Source organism: Tetrahymena thermophila, assembly GCF_000189635.1.
Source record: "Tetrahymena thermophila SB210 genomic scaffold scf_8254587, whole genome shotgun sequence".
NCBI classification, from domain to species: Eukaryota; Ciliophora; class Oligohymenophorea; order Hymenostomatida; family Tetrahymenidae; genus Tetrahymena; species Tetrahymena thermophila.
The window spans coordinates 546469-568997 of NW_002476358.1; the positions used below are offsets into that span (position 1 = coordinate 546469).

The window sequence follows — 22529 nt, forward strand, 5'->3', positions numbered from 1 at the left end:
GTTTGTTTCTTTTTTACAACAAATATTATATTAAAATGAGATAAATGAATATTCTATATTTAAAATATTAATAATTCTATTACTTATAGACTTTTAGAAATAAAAATGCCGAAGTTAATATTTAAAAATTAAAAATAATATTTTTTCTATATTTATTGAACTCTATAGAAAAATTCTGACTTAAAATAATTTATATCAAGTTGCCTTTATCCTTTTTAAATAAAAAATTTTATCAAAATAAATCAATTAATAAAAAATTTATTTGTTTTGATAATTGAAAAATATTAAATAACGATTTTTAAATAAAAAAAAATGTCATAAACTAAAAGTCTTAGTAGCTCCTAAAGTTTAAAAAAGAGTTAATAAAATATAAAATAGGAAAGATAAGATGAAAAGGCAGATAATGAAGAACAGTTTATTGAGTAGCAATAGTATTAAAATAATGATCAAGATGATGGTAGTTACAGTTCTTATAATTATATTCAGTAATAAGAATAGAATGATTAAAATGGAAGTCAAAATTTAAGTTCCTCATAAAATTTAAGTTAGAAATCTTAAAATAAGTAATCTTCTAAGAAATTAAGCAATGCGTTTAATACGGCAGGATATTATTAAAATGACTTAGATAATCAACAAGCTGATTAAAATGAAGACGATAGAGAATCTGTTTTTTCATAAAAATCTAAATAAAGTATTTCTAAAAGTGTTAATTAATAAGTCAATAATATTTAGGATAAATATGAAGAAATCGTATTGACATGTAACATACACAGACAATAGATTGTTAAAGTATGCTCAAAAAAAAATTGTAAAGAAAAGATGCTTTTTTGTTTAGAATGTATTGAAGAATTCGCTGAGCATGTCGTTAAACACAGACCATTCATGTCTATCAATGATTTTCTAAAAGAATTATAAACTAATCCTCACACTTAAAGAAAAGAAAAGATTGAAATGCTATAAAATGAAAACCAGTCTCATGTATAGATGTTTTTGCAGGCAATTAATAAAGAGAAGAATCGAGTTGCACAAAAAGTTATTCCTGTTATTAAATCAGCTTTAGTAGGACTATGCGATCAGCTTTAAAGTAGAATATTTGATGAAATTGATTAATTTTCAAAAACATATTAATATAACTCGTAATTTCTGAACTCTTACCTAGACCAAAATGGATTACTCTCTGAAATACTTGATTAAGGTATAATTTTTTATATTAATGATAAAAATATTAATTTTTTTCCTAATGAAATAATTTAATAGTCCCTTCTTATGCTAACCTTTATCAGAAATTTTAAGAAAACAAAGGATTACAAGAAATTAGGTTCCATGATTATTTAGAAAAAGTTTATAGAAAAACCTTAAATAATAGCTCAGTTGAATAGACAAATTAAGCATTTGCTTATTTTGAAGAGGTATTTGAAGAATTTAGAAAATAAGGGAATAATACTCCAATATTCAACGGAGAAGCATTACTTTTAGAGAAGGTTGAATAAGTATTTAACGAATTTATTGACTAAAAAGATATAAGGTATTCTAGTGTGATATCTTAATACCCAATATGCAGTTCATGCTCAAAGGAGATTTAGAATGATAGTAACTTACAAAAAATGAAGTAAAAACTAATTGATCTATAAGATTAACTTAGTCAGTTAAGTAAACAAACTATAAACTAAAATAATTTGCAAAGTACTCCTTAAAGCACAAAAAAATAAGGATAACTTTCATAGTAAAGCTTCTAATCAAAATTATCATCTCAACAGTTAAATACAAAATCAGGTTAGTAGCTTTTAAACAGTAAAACAGAAGAAATAAAATAATTATAGCAAGAAATAGATAAGATTTCTAAATAAAAGCCTGGAAGTTGCAAAGGATGTAGAAGATTATATTGCATCTCTTGCTAAAATCAATCATATTGTAAGGGTTGCAAGTTATATTTCACAAGCTAGTTAAAGACAAACAAATTTATTATAAAAGAAAATAAGGATTGGCCAATGCTTATGCTTGATGATACTTAAAAGTAGGGTATATAATCAAATTTAGATATTCCAAAAATATAAAACGTAAAATTAGTATAAATATCTGCACTTTTATAGAAGCTTAACATAGGATTAGTCTTAGCCAATTAAGAGCTTTTTTCAGGAAAATATGAATGGGAAGTTGTAATTGAAAATAATGATTAGTGTCACAGTATTGGTTTTGGTTTATGTAAGCTTGATGAATTACAATCTGAAATAGAACTAGGAAAAAATTTGAAAGAATTTTCTGAGTCTACTGGACTCATTGTAGTAACATCGAATGGAAAAATTGCAGGAGGCTTAAAAGGAAGGGTTCAATCATTCTAAAAAGAGAAGTTGGCTATGAGCTTTAACTGTCTTCTAGATTTTGGAAAGAATAAATTTAGTATAAGTGGAAAAAATGTTTATTTAGAAAAAGATTTAGAAAATAATCAAGGTTATGTGCCTTGTTTCTACTCTGGTTGCTGTTTTAAAAGCTATAATAATTTTACAATTAAATAAAAATATTAATATGATTAGTTGATAATTCAAAAATGAATTTTAATTAATTGATATGTTCGATTGATTATCTTTCAATATTAATTAATTTTTTAGCAATCTTTTTAAAATATTTATTCATTTTAATGTTTAAATTAATATGTTTATATTTTATTTCAAGCTAAGCTTGGAATTTTTATATATAAAGTTAGATTAATAAAAATTTTCAAGTTGCAACAATCTATTGATTATATTTACCCTATTTCAAATTAAGATTGGATTATTTATGCATTTATCTAATTAACGAAGATCTTACTTAGATTGATTACCTTTGAAATTTAATTATCTTTAGTTATTCTAAAAATATGATTATATAAGCTATTTATTTTTAATAATTTTAATGTTTCAATAAATCTTTCAAAAAATATGTTTTACTTGCTTATTTAATTAATTTCAAATAAAGATTCATTTATTTAAAATTAAATGAAATTTTGGTTTAATTAAATTAATTCATATTTTTTTGTTATGATTTTAGAAGTTTTATTAAAAGATAATAAATAAATTAATTGTTATTCAGTATTTAATTAATTCTTTGAGTAGATTTTTACAAACATTTGAGAATAAATTTTGTATTATTAAATATTACATTATATAAGAAGTAATTTAATTATCAAGTTTAGTCTTTAATATTAGTGAAATTATGTCATTTTATAAATTTTAGTTGTAATATTTTATTCAAATACCTGTGGCATCGATTTTCTTTTATTATTCTTAAATATGGAGCATTTCTTAATGCTAAAGTGGTTCGTTCTATTCTAAAGCTCCATAATTTTTATAGTCTGTAGAAGTGTTTGAATCATGATCAACAAGAGAAGACCTCTCACTTTTTACTTCTTCTTTGTCTGGAAGAGAGATATTATCAGGAATTTCAGAATTAGATTTGCTTGATAAATCGCTGTCACTTAACTTTTTACCTTTTTAATCTATCAAGCTTATACCTACAAGAGGAACTGCACTTGTTAAGTTAGCAATTAAAATAAGTATCCACAAATTATCAAAATTATCTTCAGTTATACCTAAAAGATAAATTAAAACTCCTCCTAATTATGAAGAAACAAGACTTCCAAGATTTAGAGTGCTCATAATCATCGCATACATAGTTGCTTCTATGGTACGAGGACATAATCTGCAAGCTAAAACCAATAAAGGTAATATATTGAGTTCTCCAACAATTTATATGATGATAGAGTCTCCTAAACAAAATAATTTATCAGGTATTCCCATCTGAACATTTAAGCGAGTTACTAATAATATTTATGAGAGTCCTAGTACAACACAAAATAAAGTAGAAACAATAAACTAAAGCGAGAATTCTACAGTTTTAAGATATTTGTTATATATAAATATTGCTAAAAGAGTGCCTGCAGCATGGATAAATTTCAAAGAACCCATAAACTAAGGTTCAAATCCAAGTTAGTTAGTATAGAAAAAGAACATACTGCTTGAGCTAGTTGGAGTAGCAGCGAAGAGGAAAATAAAAATTAAAGGTTAGTAGATTTAGGGTTTTTTAAGGAATCTAAAAAATAGCTATATTTGACTAAGATTACGATTCTGTTAGCTCTCCGTTAGGTCTTCAGTACTCTATTGATCAACCATATAAAAAGTACTGACAAATAGTAAAAAGGGAAAAATACCAGTAATTGCAAATATGTAATACTTATCCATAACCTCTAATAGAAAGCCTCCTAAATAAGCAGTTGCAAGAGTCTATTTTAAGTTTAAGATATTATAAATTTTTGAAAAAGATTAACTTAAATAGATAAAAAAATATTTTAAAATTAAAAAGGAGCTTTAAGTTTAATAGAAAAGAAACATATAAATATCTTTTAATTATAAGTAAAATAGTAACTAGAGTGAATGAATGAATAAATAAATGAGTGGCTTGATTGATTGATTGAATTTAAAATAATTTCATACAAAAGTTTTAAAAAATAATTTATTGAAATTTTAAATAGCTTACACCAAAGCTTTTCACACCAAAAAACAGTGAAACATTTTAAGAAGCTTCAGCCTATTGCTCTTGATCATTCATGTTAAATTTTTTACTTTTGAGTTGAGAAATTTCAACTAACATAGCTTCACCAACAACATTGCAAAAAGCTGTGCAGAATTAAATATTAAACAAAATGACTAGACCAACTGCTTTTTCACGAACATAAAAGGCTAGAAGCATCCAATTCACAAAAGCTAAAAAAGAAAATATCATGATATAGCTCTTTCTTCTTTCACCGCATATTGGAATTGAATCACTCATAATTCCATAAATAGGTTTGAAAACCCATGGAAGAGCAATTATTCCTACTACAAAAGAGACCTCTGCAGGTGACATATTATAATTATCTTTATATAAGAAGTTAATAGGAACTTCTGAGAGAGCTAAAACACCTTAGGCTAAAGCGACTAGACATACGACGAGATATTTACCAACAAACTCATCATTATCAATAAACCATTTTGTTACAGAGGGTCCTAGCATGCTTCCCAGTCTTTTTGACATTGTTTATTGAAAATATAAAAACAATAAGTAAATTCTAAATTTTATAAATTGTTTTATTATTGAAATGAAAGATACTGAAATACTAAAACTAAAATTTTACTCCTTAAATATTATGTTTTGTCTAATCTTCTTTTTTGTTTATTTTCTAAATTACAAGCGATTAGTCGATAATTAATTGTTTGTATGTTTAATCTTTAAAAACTGAATATTTGTAATTAAAATATACTTTTTAATTATATAACAAAGCAAAATTTCTAAGTATTTATTTGATTAACTAAAACTGAATTCGCGAAGTTAAATAAATTAAAAACGGTATAGTAATCTGTGTATAAATATATTAAATTTTAATTTTCATTGATATTTTTTAAGATCTTCTTTTATCCAATAAAAAAAGTGTTTATTATTATTATTAAAATCTACATCTAAAATTTACAAAATTAAGATATGATACTAATGTTTAGGACATCATAATTAATATCTCAATTACTTTTTTTCTAATATAAATTGATTCTTAAAATAAAATAAAATATCTTATTTTTTAATTTTTATTTTTGTTTTTAAAGACATTTTGTACTTAAAAACAACTTTCTAATAATATTCTAAATTTTAATACTACTTGAAAACATATAACATAAATTATAACACTCTATTAATATTAGTTTTTTTTAGTATTTTTATGTAGTTTATATTAATTTCATTCAGTTTCTCAACTTTCTAAACTATTTTTAAAGAAATAATTTTTTCAATTCTCATCACCAACTGTTTAATAGTTAAAAATAAATATTTATTTTTGAATATTTTTAATTACTTATTTAAAAAAACCAAAAACATAAAGGTGAAAAAAAATTTATTTATTAAATCTTACTCAATAAAAAACTCTTTAATCTTAGACATTTTTATGTAATTTTTTATCTTATTTGATTCATTCCAATTAAGTCAATAGAGTTATCCCTAGTAATTAAAAAGAATAATAATATTCATTTAAACAATCGAATTTGAAAATTTTTAATATAATTTTTTTTCTAAAAAGATTATTATTTAAGAAATATTATTAAATTTTTAATTTTTTTTAAGTTATATCAAGCTATGATTTTAAAGAAGAAAATTTGTTAAAATTACTTGACAGAAAGTGTTAAAGAAGTAATATACTGACACTTTTACAAGCTCGTAGCTATGATGTTACCCCCATTTGTTCCTATTGTACACATGCTATAAAAAATAATGTAAATATATATTTTTAGTAAAATAAGCTAAAAAATAACTAATTTCTTTTGTAAATTAATTAAAAAATATAAAAAATTAACTAAAAAATTATTTTTTAATTTATACTGAAAGAGAGCTATTCAAAAATAATAAATTTTATCTAATATTATACTTAAGTGAAAGATTTAAAGACTAAATATTTTGACATTTTTCCAAGCTAGTCCCAATACAGGTGACTCCTTCTACTCCAATTTTGTTCCAACTATGAAAATAGTTTGTGTTTAAATAATTATAAATTAGAATAATAATAATATGTTAAAATCAAGAGTTATATTTTGAATTGAAATATCATAATAAATGATCAATTTATAAATAAAATAAAAAATGCTTTGTAATTGGAATATTTAAAATAAGGATAAGTAAACAATTAAAAAATATGAATAAATTAGTTTATTATAATTACTCAAGTTTAAGATTTAATGAAGAGATATTTTAGCATTGTTCTAAGCTAGTTCCAATAGCTTTAACCCCTCTTTCACCAATATTGTTGTTACTAAATAATAATTATTAAAAAAAAAATTGAAATAGTTAAAAATATATATTATAAAAATTTAGTAAAAAATATTTTGATATCTTCATAAATGCAAGTATTTGAATTTAGAAGTTTTTATTGAGTAAAAAAAAAATAAATTTACAATAAGTTAAGACTTAAAGATACAATATTTTGGCACTTTTATAAGCTATTTCCTAAATAGGTTGCTCCTAAATCATTTATTTTGATTCCACTTTTAAAATAAAGTTAAATTTTATTTTTTCAATTCATAACTAATTGAAATTTTAATATTTAAATTTATTTATTAAATCTATTATATATACATATATGCTAAAGAAAAATAAAAATTACCCTAAATTAAGATCTAAAAAACTAATGTTTTGCTATTATTCTAAGTGAGTCCCAAGAATTTTAACTCCCTCTGCACTAAAATTGTTATTCCTTTATATAAAATAATAATTTATTTATTTAACTATTGCTAAAAATTTAGTTGTTTAAATAAGAATTAAAACTGATATTTTAATGTAATAATTGAAAAATAATAATTAATTAATGATATACAATCAAATATAAAATATTTTAATATTTTACTCAAGATTTAAGCTCAAATTTGTAATGCTATAGAAATTTTAGAGGCTCTATCCAAAATAATTTATTCCATCTTCATGAATTCCATTATAACTTAGAAAAAATATAATTTTATTTCTTAACAATAAAACCATAAATTATTAGGTTGGATAATTTTAAAAATTAGAAAAAAAAATAATTACGCTAAATCTAGATTTAAACTTGTAATATTTCTGCAGTTCTGAAGACTTAAGCAAATATTTTTAAGCCCCTGATCACCAATATTATTAATTCTTGATATATATTATTAACAAGTTAAATAAATAAATAGTCCAAAAAAGAATTTAAAATTTAAAATAATTTAGCATACATCGTGAAAAAAATTTTTAATTATTTTTAGCAATTTTAAATTTAATAAATAAATTTTACTTAAGAATTAAGTTTAAAAGTGAAATATTATGGCATTCTTCTAAGCTAATTCCAATAGCCTTGGCACCCTCTTCATTGATTTAATTTGATCTTTATTAATTAGAATATTTTGATTTATTTTTTATGTTAGATTAATAAATAGATTTGAGGAAGGAATAATTGAATATGACAAATGATTTTATTTTGTTCCAATTAAACTTTTTTATAATATAATTTGATAAAATTAAATAGTTATTTAAATTAATAGAATAAAAAATGTTTGGATAACTAATCAATAAATTAAAAATATTTGAAATTAACTATTAATAACATCATTTTAATTAATCAATTAATTTATTTAAAAGGTAGAACTTGCCAAAAATATGATGAATTATTTATTTATCTATTTATCGCTTAATTAGTTGATAATAATTAAAATAAAATAAAAAATAAGAAATACCACAAATAATTTAATTTATCTATCTATCTTTTTTAACAATTTTAAGATAATTAAAATAAAAAAGCAAATGAATAAAAATTACTATAAATTTAAGATCAATGAAATTATATTGTGATTATTTGATATTATTTTAAGAGCTTTAGTAACATCACTTATTTTTACTGGATAAGAACAGCAGCAAAATATGTCATATTCATCAAAAACAGAGCTTTTTATTTAATTAAATATCAAAATTTAATATTAAAATAAATAATATATTTTACCGATATTTCAGCTCAACTTCTTAGCAATCATTTAAGATCTTTTTTTCTGTTATTTTTTGAAATTTACCAAAAGATTTTCTTTTTAATTCTTTGCTTACTACCTAAAAACTATTAGGTTATGGATTCTTTTATATTTAATTATTATTTTATATTAATGACAATTGTTATTACTATTAACTATTATCTTAATAATTATAAGATTCCTCAAAATTAGTTCTATTTAAATTTACAGATATTGGAATAATAACATTATTTTTATTTGTTGCTTTGCTAGTTTCATAAGGTATATTTTCGCCTTCGTTTTTGTTTAGTTTTAAATTTTTTAATGAACTCTCATTAACTGTAAACTTTTGCATATTTTATAAAAGTTCAAAAGGTTCTAATCTCTAGTCTTAGTTTGGATTAGCCATATTTATTAAAATATCGTTTATAAATGTATTATTTTAATAATTTTTCAGATCTGGGATAGCTTCAAATAAGCTCTTTTATTTAAGATTCATTGACTCATTAACACTTAATTTTCTTTGAAGAAATACTTCTACTAGCAATTATCCAATAGAAAATACATCAGCCTTCTATAAATAAAAAATTATTTTTATCTATATTAAATATATCTTCTTATAAAATAGTTTTTAATTTAGAAAAAAATAATCTTAATTAACTTTGAAAGTATAAGGAGGCTTCTATTAATTCAAAACTTCAGGTGATCTATAGCATTAATCTCCATAAAAATATTAATCCTTTAAAATATTCGTTAATATATTAATTAAAAATATGAAAATACATTGCCAGAGGATTGCTTTTAATTTTAGCTAGATATTTAAGATTGTCTAAAGTCAGCTTTTATGTAATAAAAGATATTTATTTAATTTTTTTTTTAATTAAAAATTAACCTAAAATAAAAAGATTTTTTTGCTTGCTATAAAGAATATTTTAAGGTTTTAAGCCTCCATTAATTATTCCATTTAATTAAAATACTAGTAATCCATTTAGAAGTTAGAATGTTAATGCAACTAATTACTCAAATGTCAAATTATTTAAGTCTAAAACTTAAGCAAGATCACCTAAATTTCAAGATAAGTTTGAATAAATATTAATATAATAAAATTACAATCACAATGTTCTACAACTATAGCTGCGAAATCTAAATTTTTGTCTTCTAAATCATCAATTATCTATAGAGAATATTTATTGTTTTTGATTGTCTTTAATAAATTCTTTTCTTTAGTAAAGGCGTCTATATATTCCTTATTATTCATATCTATTAATACTTTTATTACTACTATTTGATTGTTATTAGCTTAAAAGGCAGTAAAAGTTTCAGTATAGCATCCATGCCCTATTTTTTATAGGATAACATAGTTGCGCTTTTTTAAATATTCATAAGCCAAGTTTTCACTGTTCTTTATGAGTTATTCTTGTAGCTGTTTTTAACTTTTGACAATGGATTCTTAGTACATTAATAAACTGTTTTTATTAGTCTTTTTTTGTTTTTTATTATAATTTCAAAGATTGATTGGTACAATATGTATCAAAATATAATTTAATTACTCTTGTGATTATAAACCATGTATTTATAGATTTAGTTTATTAAACTAGATATGTAAAGTAAAAAAATTCTATCATCCCATTAAAAATAAAGATTTATGGATATTTTTTTTCTAGAGATATTTTATATACAAATAAATGGAATAAATATTCTAAAATAAAATGCTAAAAAATATTAGATTTATTTAAAAAAATTTAATTTTAAATTGGTTTTATTTGAAACTTTAAAATTTATTTTAGATAAAAAAGTGTGTAAAATATTCAAAAATAGAAAATTATTTTAAATAAATATATTTTAAATCGTAATTGCATAAAAATTTTAAATAAATAAATCATAATTATATGCATGTAGTGTTAGTAAATATGGATGAGATTTGAGTAAACTATTAAAAAATAAGCAAATTTTAATAAAAAATATTTTATAAGATATTTTTTTAGTAAATTTATTATCTTTCAAAAGATTATTTTTCTTTTTAAAAAAATCATCATAAAGAATGAAAATTATTGTTAGAAAATTTAGAAAAAATTAATAAATTAAAATATTTTTGTTGGATACTTATTAAAGCAAGAAATATTTTTTATATTATTAAAATATCATCCTAAATTATTTATTTTGTAGTTTATTTTAAAATGAATCAAAGAAAGAGAATAATTTTAATCTTTAATAAGCAAAGTAAAATTTTAATAAATTAAAATAAAAATTAAATATGTTATTTATACATTTTTAGTAATTGCTATTTTGTTGAATAATCCTTCAATATAACATTTTTACCAGCTCTTGATATTTATATGATTAAATTATTATAATAATTTTAGATTAGCAAAATATTAAATTATCTATCAAAGTATTATTTTTATGAGTTACAATATATTTGAAAATTACTAATATTTTAAATTATTGAAATTAATCTATAAATTATTTAACTTTGTATTCTAGAATGAAATAATTATATCTTTAAATTTTATGAGTATGAGTTTTATTTATTATTTATTGAATAGAAATCAATTAAAATTTAATAAAATGATATATTCTAAAATGCTTTATAATTGAAGTTTTCTAAATAAAGGTTTATTGGTAGATTAAAATCTAAAATTTTAAATACTTAATATAAAATTAAAATTCCCAAATTCTAGATTGATTAATAGGCAAATAGATAGATAGACAGATTGATAAATGAATGAATGATAAATACATTTTTTTTTGTGGTAATGTCTATCCTAAAATATCTAATAAAAAATTTTAATTAAGTAATAAAATAATGATTAATAAATATAAAGCAATTAATTAATTATCATACTTTTTGATCACGCAATTAGTAATCAAATCAAATTTTAGTAAATTAAAACTAAAAACAGTAACAAAAAATCAAATCTCGCTTTTTCTGCATTTTAGAACTATAGCACATAAATGTCTAAAATGAAATTAGTTTAAACTGGGTATTGTAATTGGTAAGCAAAAAATAGTTTACAAAATGATGCTAATAGGGAATCAAATGATGAATAATAGTAAATTATTCCAGTCTAAACTGCTTAGTTTTAAATTCCTTTGATATAAAATATAAATTAATATGAAAAGTTTATGCTATATTATGATGCTCCATTTGATATAAGATATTTTACTAATCATGTATTTTATGATGAAGAATACTAGAGAAAATATAAACCTATTTTAGGAATAAAAGAATACATCAATGATAAAATAGGTATTTTGGAAGTTGATAGTATTTTTCAGTAAGTAAGAGACCCCTCCCACATAATTAAATAATTGATGTCTTTATCTTCATAAGAAGCTTATGATATGGCAAAATAGATAGAAAAAAACTATCTCAATTTTTAGAAATTACTACGCACAGCAGATAAATTAGATTCAAAGGGTATCAATCATACTTTCGACAGAGAAAAGCTTTACCAAAAAGTAATACAAGCAACAAAGAAAATTGTGAGGAATGGATCTAAAATAGTCCTTATAAATGTGCTCAGCATGGATATGGAATCAATGGAGATGAAAAAAATAGCAGTTGGGGGTACGTATGAGCTTGGAAATGTAATACTATCTAAAAGAAATTAACTTCTTAGTAGCTTGATGAAGTTAGGATCATTCAACTACGGGGGTGACATGAAGATTTTTACTAAACATTAATTTCCAGATTGCGATAATAAAGACATTTCCGTTTATATACATACGCTAGATGGTTTTATATTACCTTGTATATCTAGACTTCATACAGTCCCTTTGGATGATCAAAATTTTAATATACTACTAGCAAAGCAGTTTATAATCGATCCTTTACTTTTAGAGAAGTTGAAGGATATCAGAAAAAAAATGAAGGATCATGGGATAGATTCTATGTTAACAGAAGACAAATATGGCGAAAAGTAATATATTAATCTCTCTCATACTACTATTAATACTGTAATAAATGATAGGAGATCTTTTAAAGAAGACTAATCATCTGTTATTTCTTATGATTTTGACTTTTTAAAGAATAGAAACACTTAAAGTTTCAATAAAAATAATGAAGACTACATAAAAAACGCTTCTTAAAATTATTTAGAAAGACCTTTGTAATAGTAGCATTAAGGAGCAATTAATTCTTTGATATTCCAAAATTAGGAAAAGTTTATAAGTATGTCAGAGTATGAAAATTCTAGTTCAGAAGACAATACTCTTATGTTCAAAGAGGATGATGAAGCTGCAATGTGTTTTGAACCTCCTTAGTTTGAGGTATCAACTACAGAAAAGTTAATTAGTACTGAAATGATGCTCAACCAAGAGAAAATTTTAAGACAATAACAAATTTAAATCTAATAAAATGTAAATAACACTTAAAGATATCAAAACATTTTAAACCAATAAAAGGTGGAAGCACTTAAATTTATTAATAGATTTTACAGTCCTTAAATAAAATGAGTGATGAATAATCATAATATAATAAATTAAGTGCTGCTTAATTCAACGACTGCTAGCTAGCATTACTCTATATATACATATAAAAAATATATAAACTAATTAAACTATTTGTTATTTAACAAAAACATAAACATTATTTATGAATTAAGCAGAGATATCAAAGGCTTTTAATCTAAATAATTTTTTCTTTTATGCTACTAAACAACTATTAGATAATTAATGTTGTCTATTTTTATGACAATTTGTGGTGAGATTATTTAAATAATTACCTAACTAACTATCTAATTTATTTGTTCAGGTTTTGTATTACATAATTTATGCTTTATCTTTGTTTACCACTTAAAGAAAAACTAATTCTGGCTGTATTATTTTTAATCTGTGCGTTTTACTGGACTAAATTTAGAAGAAAATTTTAATTACATTAAAATAAATTTTAATAATATAAAATAAAATCTTATTATGAAAATTTACAAATTTTTTTTCAAATTAAATAATAAAATTTTATTTTTTAGATATTTTTTTGTATTTAGTGCTAATTCAAAAAACATCAAAAATTATTATCTGTTTTTAAGTGAGAAGCGATAAAAACAAAAATATTTAATAAATACTTAATAAAAATAATTTTATAATTTTATATTTGCTTATAAGACATTAAAATGTATTTTAAAAGTATCCATATGCTAAAATTTTCTTAGAGAAAAACAAATTTTTAGTTTAATTATAAATGTATTTCTAAATTTATTAATTTTAAAAAAGAATTTATGAAAAAGTTTTAGCATGCATGATTGATTAATTTTGCTCTTTGAAATTGAATTTTTGATATATCTATCTATATTACAACACTTAGCAAAAAATTTATCTTAATAGTAAATCAAAAATATCATAAATATATAAGTATATAAAATGGAAGCAAAGAGTTAAACTTAAAAAAGCAAATACTATGAACAAGGGATAGAAGTAGAAGCATAGATATTAGAAAAAGTTTGTGGTTTTATTTACAATGTTGATATAATGAGCTTCTCATAAAAGATTGTATCAAATTAATAACTTGTAAATATTCATACGATAAAATGTGGTAATTATGAATAACCATCTATTGTTTTGCTGCATGGTTATGGAGGAAGTAGCATGGGATACTATAAAATAATAAAAAAGCTAAGTAAAAATTATAAAGTATTTGCATTTGACTGGCCTGGAATGGGTTTATCTGATAGGTGGAACTTTTAACTGGAGTAGAATAATCCTACTCAAGTAATTGAATTTTTTGTTGATATTTTAGAAAAATGGAGAATTGCTTGTGGTATAGAGAATTTTACTGTTGTAGCTCATTCTTTTGGTGGATATATAGCATCTCATTATTATTTTTAATATCCTGAAAGAATTAATTAGGTTTTTTTACTCTCACCTATGGGAGGTACAAAAAAGCAATTAAATGATTAAAATGTAGAATAAACAAAAGAATTCTTGGAAAAGACTGAAGAAGAGCAATAAGAAATAGAAGAAGAAGAATAAGATAATGGTATACTAAATTACATAGCTAATTACTTATCTAGTAGTGCTAAATAAAATAGATATACACCTTAATCAGTTTTAGATAAATGGTACATTCCAAAAAATTATATTTTGAAAACAGTAGTTAATAAGTCTTTGAAAAACGAAAGTAATGAAAACAAACTATTGTTTGTTAAATACTTTTAATCTATATTTAATCTACCCAGCTGTGATGACTCTTATATACATGATCTTGTTGATTATCCAAGCTTAGATCCCTAAATATCTCTTGAAGAATTGTTCTCTTCAAATGAGTATATAAACAGGCCTCATTATATGAAAAAAGATTTTTACATTTTGTATGGGGATAACGACTTTATGGATTCATAAGGCTGTGAAAATCTATTCAATTAGAATATACTCTCAGGATATGTTTTATATTTACATGATTCCTCGCATGGAGTGATGATAGATGCTCCTAATCAAGTACTATCCATAATTAATAAACCAAAAAAATGTTATGTGTATCCTTATGTAGATCCTATAATTTTCTAAAAATTTGATAATGAAGAGGAAATATTGCTAAACGAATAAAATTTAGTAGAAATTTGTTTAAATGAATAAATTGTTGATGAGCCATCAATAGATGAATAAAAAATTCTGAATAAGATAAGATGAAATTTTCAAATTTAACACAATTAAAACGATTGAACCATTTTAATTTAAAAAAGAAAAGTTTATTTACATTAATTATTAAAAAATATATATATTAAAATAACTTAATAAAATTATTTATTTATAAAACTATTATTTATAAAATAAATAAATTTAAAATCAAAAAATTTTTATCAGATTAAAAATTAAAACATAATATAAAATTTTATTTTTAATTAATAATATAAAATAAGCAATGAAATTAAAAAGATACTATGATTTAATCAAAGTATTCATAATTAAATAAAATAATCTTTTAGTTCTACTAGAAATAGATAGAAATAGGAAAAAAAGGTTTTTTATTTTTTGAAATATCAAGGTTTTGTTTTAGATATTTCATTTTTTAAAATTACTCTCAGATAAAAACCATTAATTAAAATTAATAAAATTATTTCAAAAATAATTCCTTCATATATTTTGAGAATACCAAATTGATAAATAGTATAATAAATCTTTAAATTACAGCAAATCAAAAATTATTTAATTAATAATTAATGAGTGATTTAATTTTTAAAATAAAATATATTTTCATTTTATTTAATTTTTGTAATCTATTTATAATAAAGTTATCAAAAAATAGCATTACCAAAATTCGCACCCTCAAAATCTGCAGTGTCAGTAAATGCACCTGTAAACACAGCACCATCTAAATTAGCCCCATTAAAAATAGCATTATCTAAGTTTGCATTTTAAAAATTAGCACCTTACAAATTAGCGTTGGTAAATTTAGATCCTGATAAATCAGCTCCCTCAAAATTTGAACCTATTAAGGTAGCTTCATCAAAAATACTATTTTACAAACTAGCACCTTATAAGTCAGCATTAGAAAATTTGGCCCTTGATAGATTAGATGTATTTATATTTAAATTGATAAAAACACAATTTTCAAACTAAGCATCTTACAAATTTGTATCTTAAAACTTGACATTAGATAATATGGATTGATAAAATAAAGCTAAGTAGAAATTTGAATTAATAAATTGACTGTCTTATAATTTGGAATCTGTAAAATATGGAAATTTCATCTCAGTATTATAAAATTAAGATCCTGATATATATGCTTCAATAAAAGTCACATAGCTTAAAATCGCATTATCAAAGTTTGTATTTTATAAATTGGTGCTTGAAAAAGTGACTTATGAGAGATTAGATCCTCTAAAATATACTCCAAAAAGATTAACCATAGAAAAGCTATTTTATTATAGGTTAGATTCAATTATACTGCTTTCAGATAAATCCGAGTCTTGAAAATTAACGTTAGAGAAATCGCTCTTTGTATTTTACATATTTATTAAGCTAGCCTACTAGAAGTTTACATTATTAAAATTATTAAAGAATCCCTTAATATCATTAAGGATAGTATTTTCAAAGTTGCAATTTTCAAAACTAGTATCAGTAAAAGAAGAACCAGTCATGTCAGATCCTTAAAAGCTAGTACTTGAGACTACAGTTTAATCAAATTTTGAATCAACTAAAGTGCAGTTTGTAAAACGCATTGAGACGAGTTCACATTTAAGATAGATTTCATGACTTAAATATCTATTTATATTATCTTCATTACTCTTATAACATGCATATAATTATTTAGGGGTGCTTATTTGGGTAGGATAACCTATTCCTAATATAAAAATCAAATATATGCTTTGTTTTTTGTAAAATAAACTTACTTTTAGGTAAAGCGATTACTAAAAACGCTAAGAAAATAGCTAAAATTTTCATCTCTTTAGAGTTTTTATTTTTATCAAATTTATTGATGCTTTTAAATAATATTAGATACTATAAAAAGCACAAATCAATTTTTAAATTAAAAAAAAAAATTTTTTTAATAGATAAAAAATCAAAGTTAAATAAAACGTATTTTATCACATTAAAATAATGACTTTAAATTGAATAAATTTCTCTTGTTATTTTAATAAATGAATTCAACTTTTACTAAAAATTTTGTCTGTATGATCTTACAAATTAAATATAGCTAATCATGATATTTTATATAAATTTAAATTTTATTTAATTATTTAAATATAAATGAAAATAATCAATTTTTAAAAATAAAATATTTTTTAAATTAAAATGAAAAAAATTAATCATAAAAAAATAAATAATTATTCATATTTTTAATAATTTATATGTTAAAATACAAAATTTTTTACTCTTCTTTAAAAAGAATCCAGAAAATAGCTACATAATAGTTTAAATTTTTATTTGAATTTTTAATATTTTCAAATTATAAAATATTTTGAATGATTCACTATAAAAAATCTTACATTAAATGCTTCTCTTTAATGTTTCATTACTTTCATCATATTATTAGATATTATTTATAATAAAAATAAATCTATTAATATCAGTTTAAAAAATGAAAAAAGTTTAATGGAAATTAAAATATAAAATTTTTAAAAATATTTAAAATGGTTGATAAAAAAAATATATTTATATATAAATGATAGATATTACTAATCTTTTAATTTAATTTAATCATTATTTTTTATATCTAAACATTTTCAAAGTTCTCTTCTCTTTTTCTAATCATTGTTTGAACTACGTCTGATAGAGATATCAACAAGACGTTTCTTGTAAGTTTCACCCTTAAGTGCTAAAGGTTCAAAAATATTATTTCTTTAAGGTTGAGAGACAGTACCTTATACACAAGAAGCAGTATCAGTAACCTTCTTAACAACAGGGTTATCAGAGCTATTAGCAATAGCACCAACATTAGACTTGACAAAATCAGTAACTTTATCAAGAGCACCTAAAACTCTCTTACCGTTAACAACATCCTTTGCACATTATACAGTTTATTTTGAGAAGATGGTTGAATAGTAAAGACCTAATCTGATGTCATATGGACTAAATTAGGCGTCAACAAAGAGATTACCTTCAAAGTTTTTAAGGACTTAGACATTAATACCTGCAGTTAGAGTAGTATCTAAGAAAGTACCTTCACAATATCCACCAACTTCAGCAACAACAACAGAAGCAGAAACTTCACCACCAACATTAACCTTAGTGGAAACACTTGCACCTAAATCTAAAATAGCATTTTTAAAAAGAGCATTAAAACGGATGTTAGTATCCCAAGAAGCATAGATTTTTAGCTTAAGAGTGACACCAATAGGAGTGGGATAAACATAAGTGTATTCAACAGGAAGTTTAACAGGAGGGAATACTAAATTCTTTTCAAATTCAAAGTTCTTAACCAATTCTGCAATCAAAGATTAGTAGAGATTTTAAACATCTAAAAGACCTTAGAAATTACCTTCCTTAGCTTGATTAAGCTTGTCTTCTACAACGGTTTTAACAGATTTACTTACAGTGTCTTAAACCTTAGTCAATATATCATTTTTGAAGTTTTCATCAAAAAGAGTGGAGAGGTTAGATGTATAAGATTTAACAGAATCAGCAATCTTTTAACGAATATCATTAACCATTCCTGGAAGCTAGGGAGTACCTTTTTAAAGCATTCTCTTATTAGTAACTTGAGCATATTTAGCAACAAGTTCATTCCAGAATAATTTACTATCAGTCTTGATATTTTGGAAAGAGATTTTAACTTAATTGAAATAATCCATGGAGCGGTCACCAAGATTCTTCAAGTCAGTAATGAATTTTTAGAACTTATTTGGAACTTATTTGAAACGTTCATAAGTGTTTGTGATGTTAGAGTAATTTATGTTGAAGATTTGGGTAGCATTCTAGATAATGGTAGATACTTCATCAAATAAAGGAGTACTATAATATTCAGCAGTATCTTCAGGGAAATCTCTTTTGTTAAGGAAAGCCTTAACTTCTTTATAAATGTCTTTCATATCATTGAGCAATTAGAGAGATTTTGATGTGATGTCTTGTTGGTATTTAATAACATTAGCCTTCATATTCTTACTAATTTCAACAACCTTAGCAGCAGTACTTTTTCCTTGGTCAAGAAGTTTTTATGCCAAATCAGTAGGGAAACCAGTGAGACTTTTAGTTAAGTCAAGAAGAACCTTGTAAACATTTTCAGACTGAAGTTTCTTCAATTATTCAACAATAGTTTTAACATCATCCTTAAGCTAGAGGAAACCAGAATATAAGTCAGCAGAGAAAGTATATACTTGAGTAGCTTCATCAAGAAGTTATCTGATATCAGCATCAACAGTAGCATCATTTTTTTTAGCAATAGTATCCATTTGGTTGAGGATTTCGTTTTTGATTCCTCCAACTACTTTTTTAAATTAGGTTGAAAGGATGTCAGTGATGTTAACCTTTTGAACAACTTCTTAAATACCCTTTTGAACAAAAGATTGAAGTTAATCAGCTAAGAAACCAGAACCTAACATTTTTTTCAACTAAGCAGGGACTTATTGAGTGACAGAGTCAGTAAGAGAATTAACCTTCTTATCAAGTTCGCTATTGTGAGCAAAGATCTTACTAGCTTATTCGTTAATCATAACTTCAGCTTTTTCAAGAAGCTATTTGGCTGGTTTGTCAACAAGCTATACAATAACACCGTCAATGTTTTCTAAAATATTTTTAATCTTTTTGTAAGTCTTTTCATCTATGCCATCCTTCTTGGCCTTCATAACAAAGTCCTTAATTTTGAGGAGCTTGTTAACGTAGAAGTTTTGAATTGAATTGATTTGAGTTTCGATATTGATTTATTTCTCAGCCAGGAAAGAGAAAGTACGTTCTTTTAAAGTATTCAAAGGATCCTTGATCAATTCACCAATATTCTTAAGAGAAAGGTTGATCAATTTTTCAAAGTTTTAAATAGTTGAAATGATTTGTAATTCATCATTGTTAATAGCATTATAGATATCCTTGATAACAGGGTTTTGTTGGACATCAATCAACATTTCTAATTAGTCAAGAACTCCATTAAGAGAATCGTTGATTTTGTTTAATTTTGTAGATACAATGGTTTTAGCTTCATCCATCTTGAAAGTAAGAATATGTTAGATATATTGATAATATTTTAAAATTCTTGAAACATTCAATCTTGTCTTTTTTTCAACTAGCTTTTAAGTAGAATTATTGAAGAAACTATAAAGACCAACAGTACAGATATCATCTTCACCGATCATTCCAGATTCAACACACTCAGATTTCAAATCAGCACCAAATTCCATTGAAGCGAAATTCTTTCTGTAAATAGGTTTGTAGATGGTATCTCCAATAACCTTATCAGCAGCCAAAAATCTACCTTTAGGCTAGTCATCTTCATTATCTTCAGGAATACCTGATGCTTAAGATTTCTTGAACATAGCAGCGTGAGCATCTTAAGCTTATTATAAAGTGTAGTCCCAAGTAGACATTTTGGTTTGAGTAGAGATAATTTAATTAATTTGTTCTTAAGGAACATTTTCAATCATTTCAGCGAATTTAATGGAGCAATCTGATTTAAGATCAATTCCTTTAATGACTGACATATCATCTTGGCTAGTTGAGCTCTTGTTATCAGACATAGAAAAACCAGAATTGACATTACTTTCAAGCAAAGCACCGTTTTGAATCTTAGAATTTTAAGTATAAGAAAGAGATTCTTTACCGCTACCTGAGCTCTATTTGTCTTAGTTGAAAGATTTTTTTAATAAACCTTAACCGTTTTCATCGACTGTAGCTTCCATATCAGCAGGTACGACCTCGTCAAGAATTCTTTAGAAGAATTAGTTTTTAGCTTCCAAAACTCTGCTCTTTCCATTGGAATCTTTTTAGTTAATTTTGTAATTTTCAGAATTAACGATTGGAGCAATTTATTCCATGACATTCAAGTAGACTTAGAGTAAATCGTATCTCATATTGATAGGGAGATAAATTCTGAGAATGCTACCATCTTTTCCGAGCTTAAATCTAATGATGGGATAAGATGAAGTTAAGTATTATTCTACAGAAATGCCCTTTTTCTTTAACAATTCAATTTCATTTTGAGTTAATGGGTTATATTCGTTGGCAAGTGATTAAATAGATGAAGAGGCAAGGAATTCACTGTTTTATTAGCTTACTTATTCATCTTCTATTTTTAAAAATATTAAATTTTAAAATAAAAATATTTAATTTTTTAAAATTTACTCTTTAAGAATCTTCCTGTAGAGTTGTTGCTGTTCAAGTTAAGCATTCCTGGGAATCCTTAATATGTGTTAGTAATCTTACCATCATCTTTCATAGTAGTTTCTTTAAAGAATAAGTACATATCGAATTCATGATCATCAACTGAAGAACAGAAAAGACCAATTCTATGAATGATAGTTGAGATAGAGACTTTAGCTTTTCCATCACCACCAGTAGTTGTTTACTCATTATTTAATGTGTAGTCATAATATTTCAGAGTTTCTGGGACTTGAATGATTTTTACAAGGTTTTTTTCTTATCCTTGATCAATAGAGGACTAGAACTTGGCGTAGTTAGCTGGGACTTATATAACAGGTACAAAAGGAGTGCTACCTGAACCGCTTTTTCCTGATTTATTGACTTGAGTGTAAGCTACTATACCACCAACAAGTATGGCAATTACAAAGAATACACCTAGTCCGATCCAGATTTTTTTCTTGTTTGAGCTTGCCTTCACAGCAACTAACTATGGAGCTTCTGTGTTGACTATTGTCTAAGGAATTGAATCACTAGGCTTCTTTGGAGAAATTTAATCTTCTTGTAAGTCTATTTTTAGAATAAAAAAATTTAAATTACTGGAATTTTTTTAATTACCAAAAATATTTTTAAACAAGTTTAATTCATAAAGAATGTTGGTAATTAAATTATTTTATTTTTAGACAAGTTTTATTTTAAAATGATTTAGCCAAAAAATAATTTTTACTGTCAGTTTCTAAGTTATGAGATGTTATGTCAAGTCTCTTTTTATGAGTTCTTACGTTGAGAGACTTGTTCTATTCATCATTATCAGCAATTTTGATTTGATTTCTTTCAGCGTTACTGACTCTGCTGTTATTCAATGAAGTTCTATCATTTTAGAGCTATTATAAATTAGTATCCATTGGCGCAGATATTTTATTTTTCGTCTTTATTTTTTGACTTAATTATTAATCTTTTAGATTTAAATAAATTATGAGTGAGCAAAAATCAAAGATTTAATAAAGCTATTTTCAATTTATTGTTCTATTGCTCTTGATTTGTATTTATTTGAGTTTAAATTTGCTTAATAAAGCAATAATAATCATATTTGATGAATAAAATTTTAAAAGGATCAAATTCTCCACAAGTTTTTTATCTATTAAGAAGTAAATAGAATAGTTGAAGTTTTCAAGCATAACTATAACAATATATGCACATATTAAAATATTCCTTTATTTTATCTTAATTCTTTATATTAATTTAGCCACTAACTCCATTTTGTTAAATAAAATATATGTAACCAAGTAAAAGTTAATCCATTTT

General features: G+C 23.2%; 7 protein-coding genes across 7 annotated transcripts; 3 read left to right on the top strand and 4 right to left on the bottom strand. All coding sequences in view use genetic code 6, as the record gives it.

Moving 5' to 3' along the window:
• Positions 1-252: 252 nt before the first annotated feature.
• On the top strand, positions 253-2549 carry TTHERM_00390070 (hypothetical protein; the record flags this gene model as incomplete). The annotated part of the gene is made up of 2 exons (XM_001019412.2): positions 253-1195; positions 1258-2549. Exons 1-2 carry the CDS (start codon positions 313-315, stop codon positions 2547-2549), a joined length of 2175 nt encoding a protein of 724 aa, XP_001019412.1. The 5' UTR covers positions 253-312.
• Positions 2550-3051: 502 nt separating this feature from the next.
• TTHERM_00390080 (folate/biopterin transporter) lies at positions 3052-5278 on the bottom strand. Its single transcript, XM_001019413.3, has 3 exons — positions 5147-5278; positions 4510-5035; positions 3052-4256 (listed from the first exon to the last, which is right to left on the bottom strand). Exons 2-3 carry the CDS (start codon positions 5023-5025, stop codon positions 3225-3227), a joined length of 1548 nt encoding a protein of 515 aa, XP_001019413.2. The 5' UTR covers positions 5026-5035; positions 5147-5278; the 3' UTR covers positions 3052-3224.
• A 510-nt stretch (positions 5279-5788) lies between these two features.
• On the bottom strand, positions 5789-9960 carry TTHERM_00390090 (kinase domain protein; the record flags this gene model as incomplete). The annotated part of the gene is made up of 16 exons (XM_001019414.2): positions 5789-5805; positions 5912-5997; positions 6166-6255; positions 6422-6511; positions 6713-6802; positions 6945-7034; positions 7154-7243; positions 7394-7483; positions 7573-7662; positions 7799-7888; positions 8320-8445; positions 8501-9075; positions 9163-9240; positions 9285-9340; positions 9394-9564; positions 9612-9960. The coding sequence occupies 16 exons, from the start codon at positions 9958-9960 to the stop codon at positions 5789-5791; spliced, it is 2178 nt and encodes a 725-aa protein (XP_001019414.2).
• A 1496-nt stretch (positions 9961-11456) lies between these two features.
• On the top strand, positions 11457-12959 carry TTHERM_00390100 (hypothetical protein; the record flags this gene model as incomplete). Its single annotated transcript, XM_001019415.2, has 2 exons — positions 11457-12424; positions 12476-12959. 2 exons carry the CDS (start codon positions 11457-11459, stop codon positions 12957-12959), a joined length of 1452 nt encoding a protein of 483 aa, XP_001019415.2.
• Positions 12960-13862: 903 nt separating this feature from the next.
• Positions 13863-15128, top strand: TTHERM_00390110 (alpha/beta fold hydrolase; the record flags this gene model as incomplete). The annotated part of the gene is made up of 1 exon (XM_001019416.1): positions 13863-15128. One exon carries the CDS (start codon positions 13863-13865, stop codon positions 15126-15128), a length of 1266 nt encoding a protein of 421 aa, XP_001019416.1.
• Positions 15129-15733: 605 nt separating this feature from the next.
• On the bottom strand, positions 15734-16883 carry TTHERM_00390119 (pentapeptide repeat protein; the record flags this gene model as incomplete). Its single annotated transcript, XM_001471371.1, has 2 exons — positions 15734-16782; positions 16832-16883. 2 exons carry the CDS (start codon positions 16881-16883, stop codon positions 15734-15736), a joined length of 1101 nt encoding a protein of 366 aa, XP_001471421.1.
• Positions 16884-17665: 782 nt separating this feature from the next.
• TTHERM_00390120 (transmembrane protein, putative) lies at positions 17666-22177 on the bottom strand (the record flags this gene model as incomplete). Its single annotated transcript, XM_001019417.3, has 3 exons — positions 21952-22177; positions 21210-21794; positions 17666-21153 (listed from the first exon to the last, which is right to left on the bottom strand). Exons 1-3 carry the CDS (start codon positions 22127-22129, stop codon positions 17666-17668), a joined length of 4251 nt encoding a protein of 1416 aa, XP_001019417.2. The 5' UTR covers positions 22130-22177.
• Positions 22178-22529: the final 352 nt, after the last annotated feature.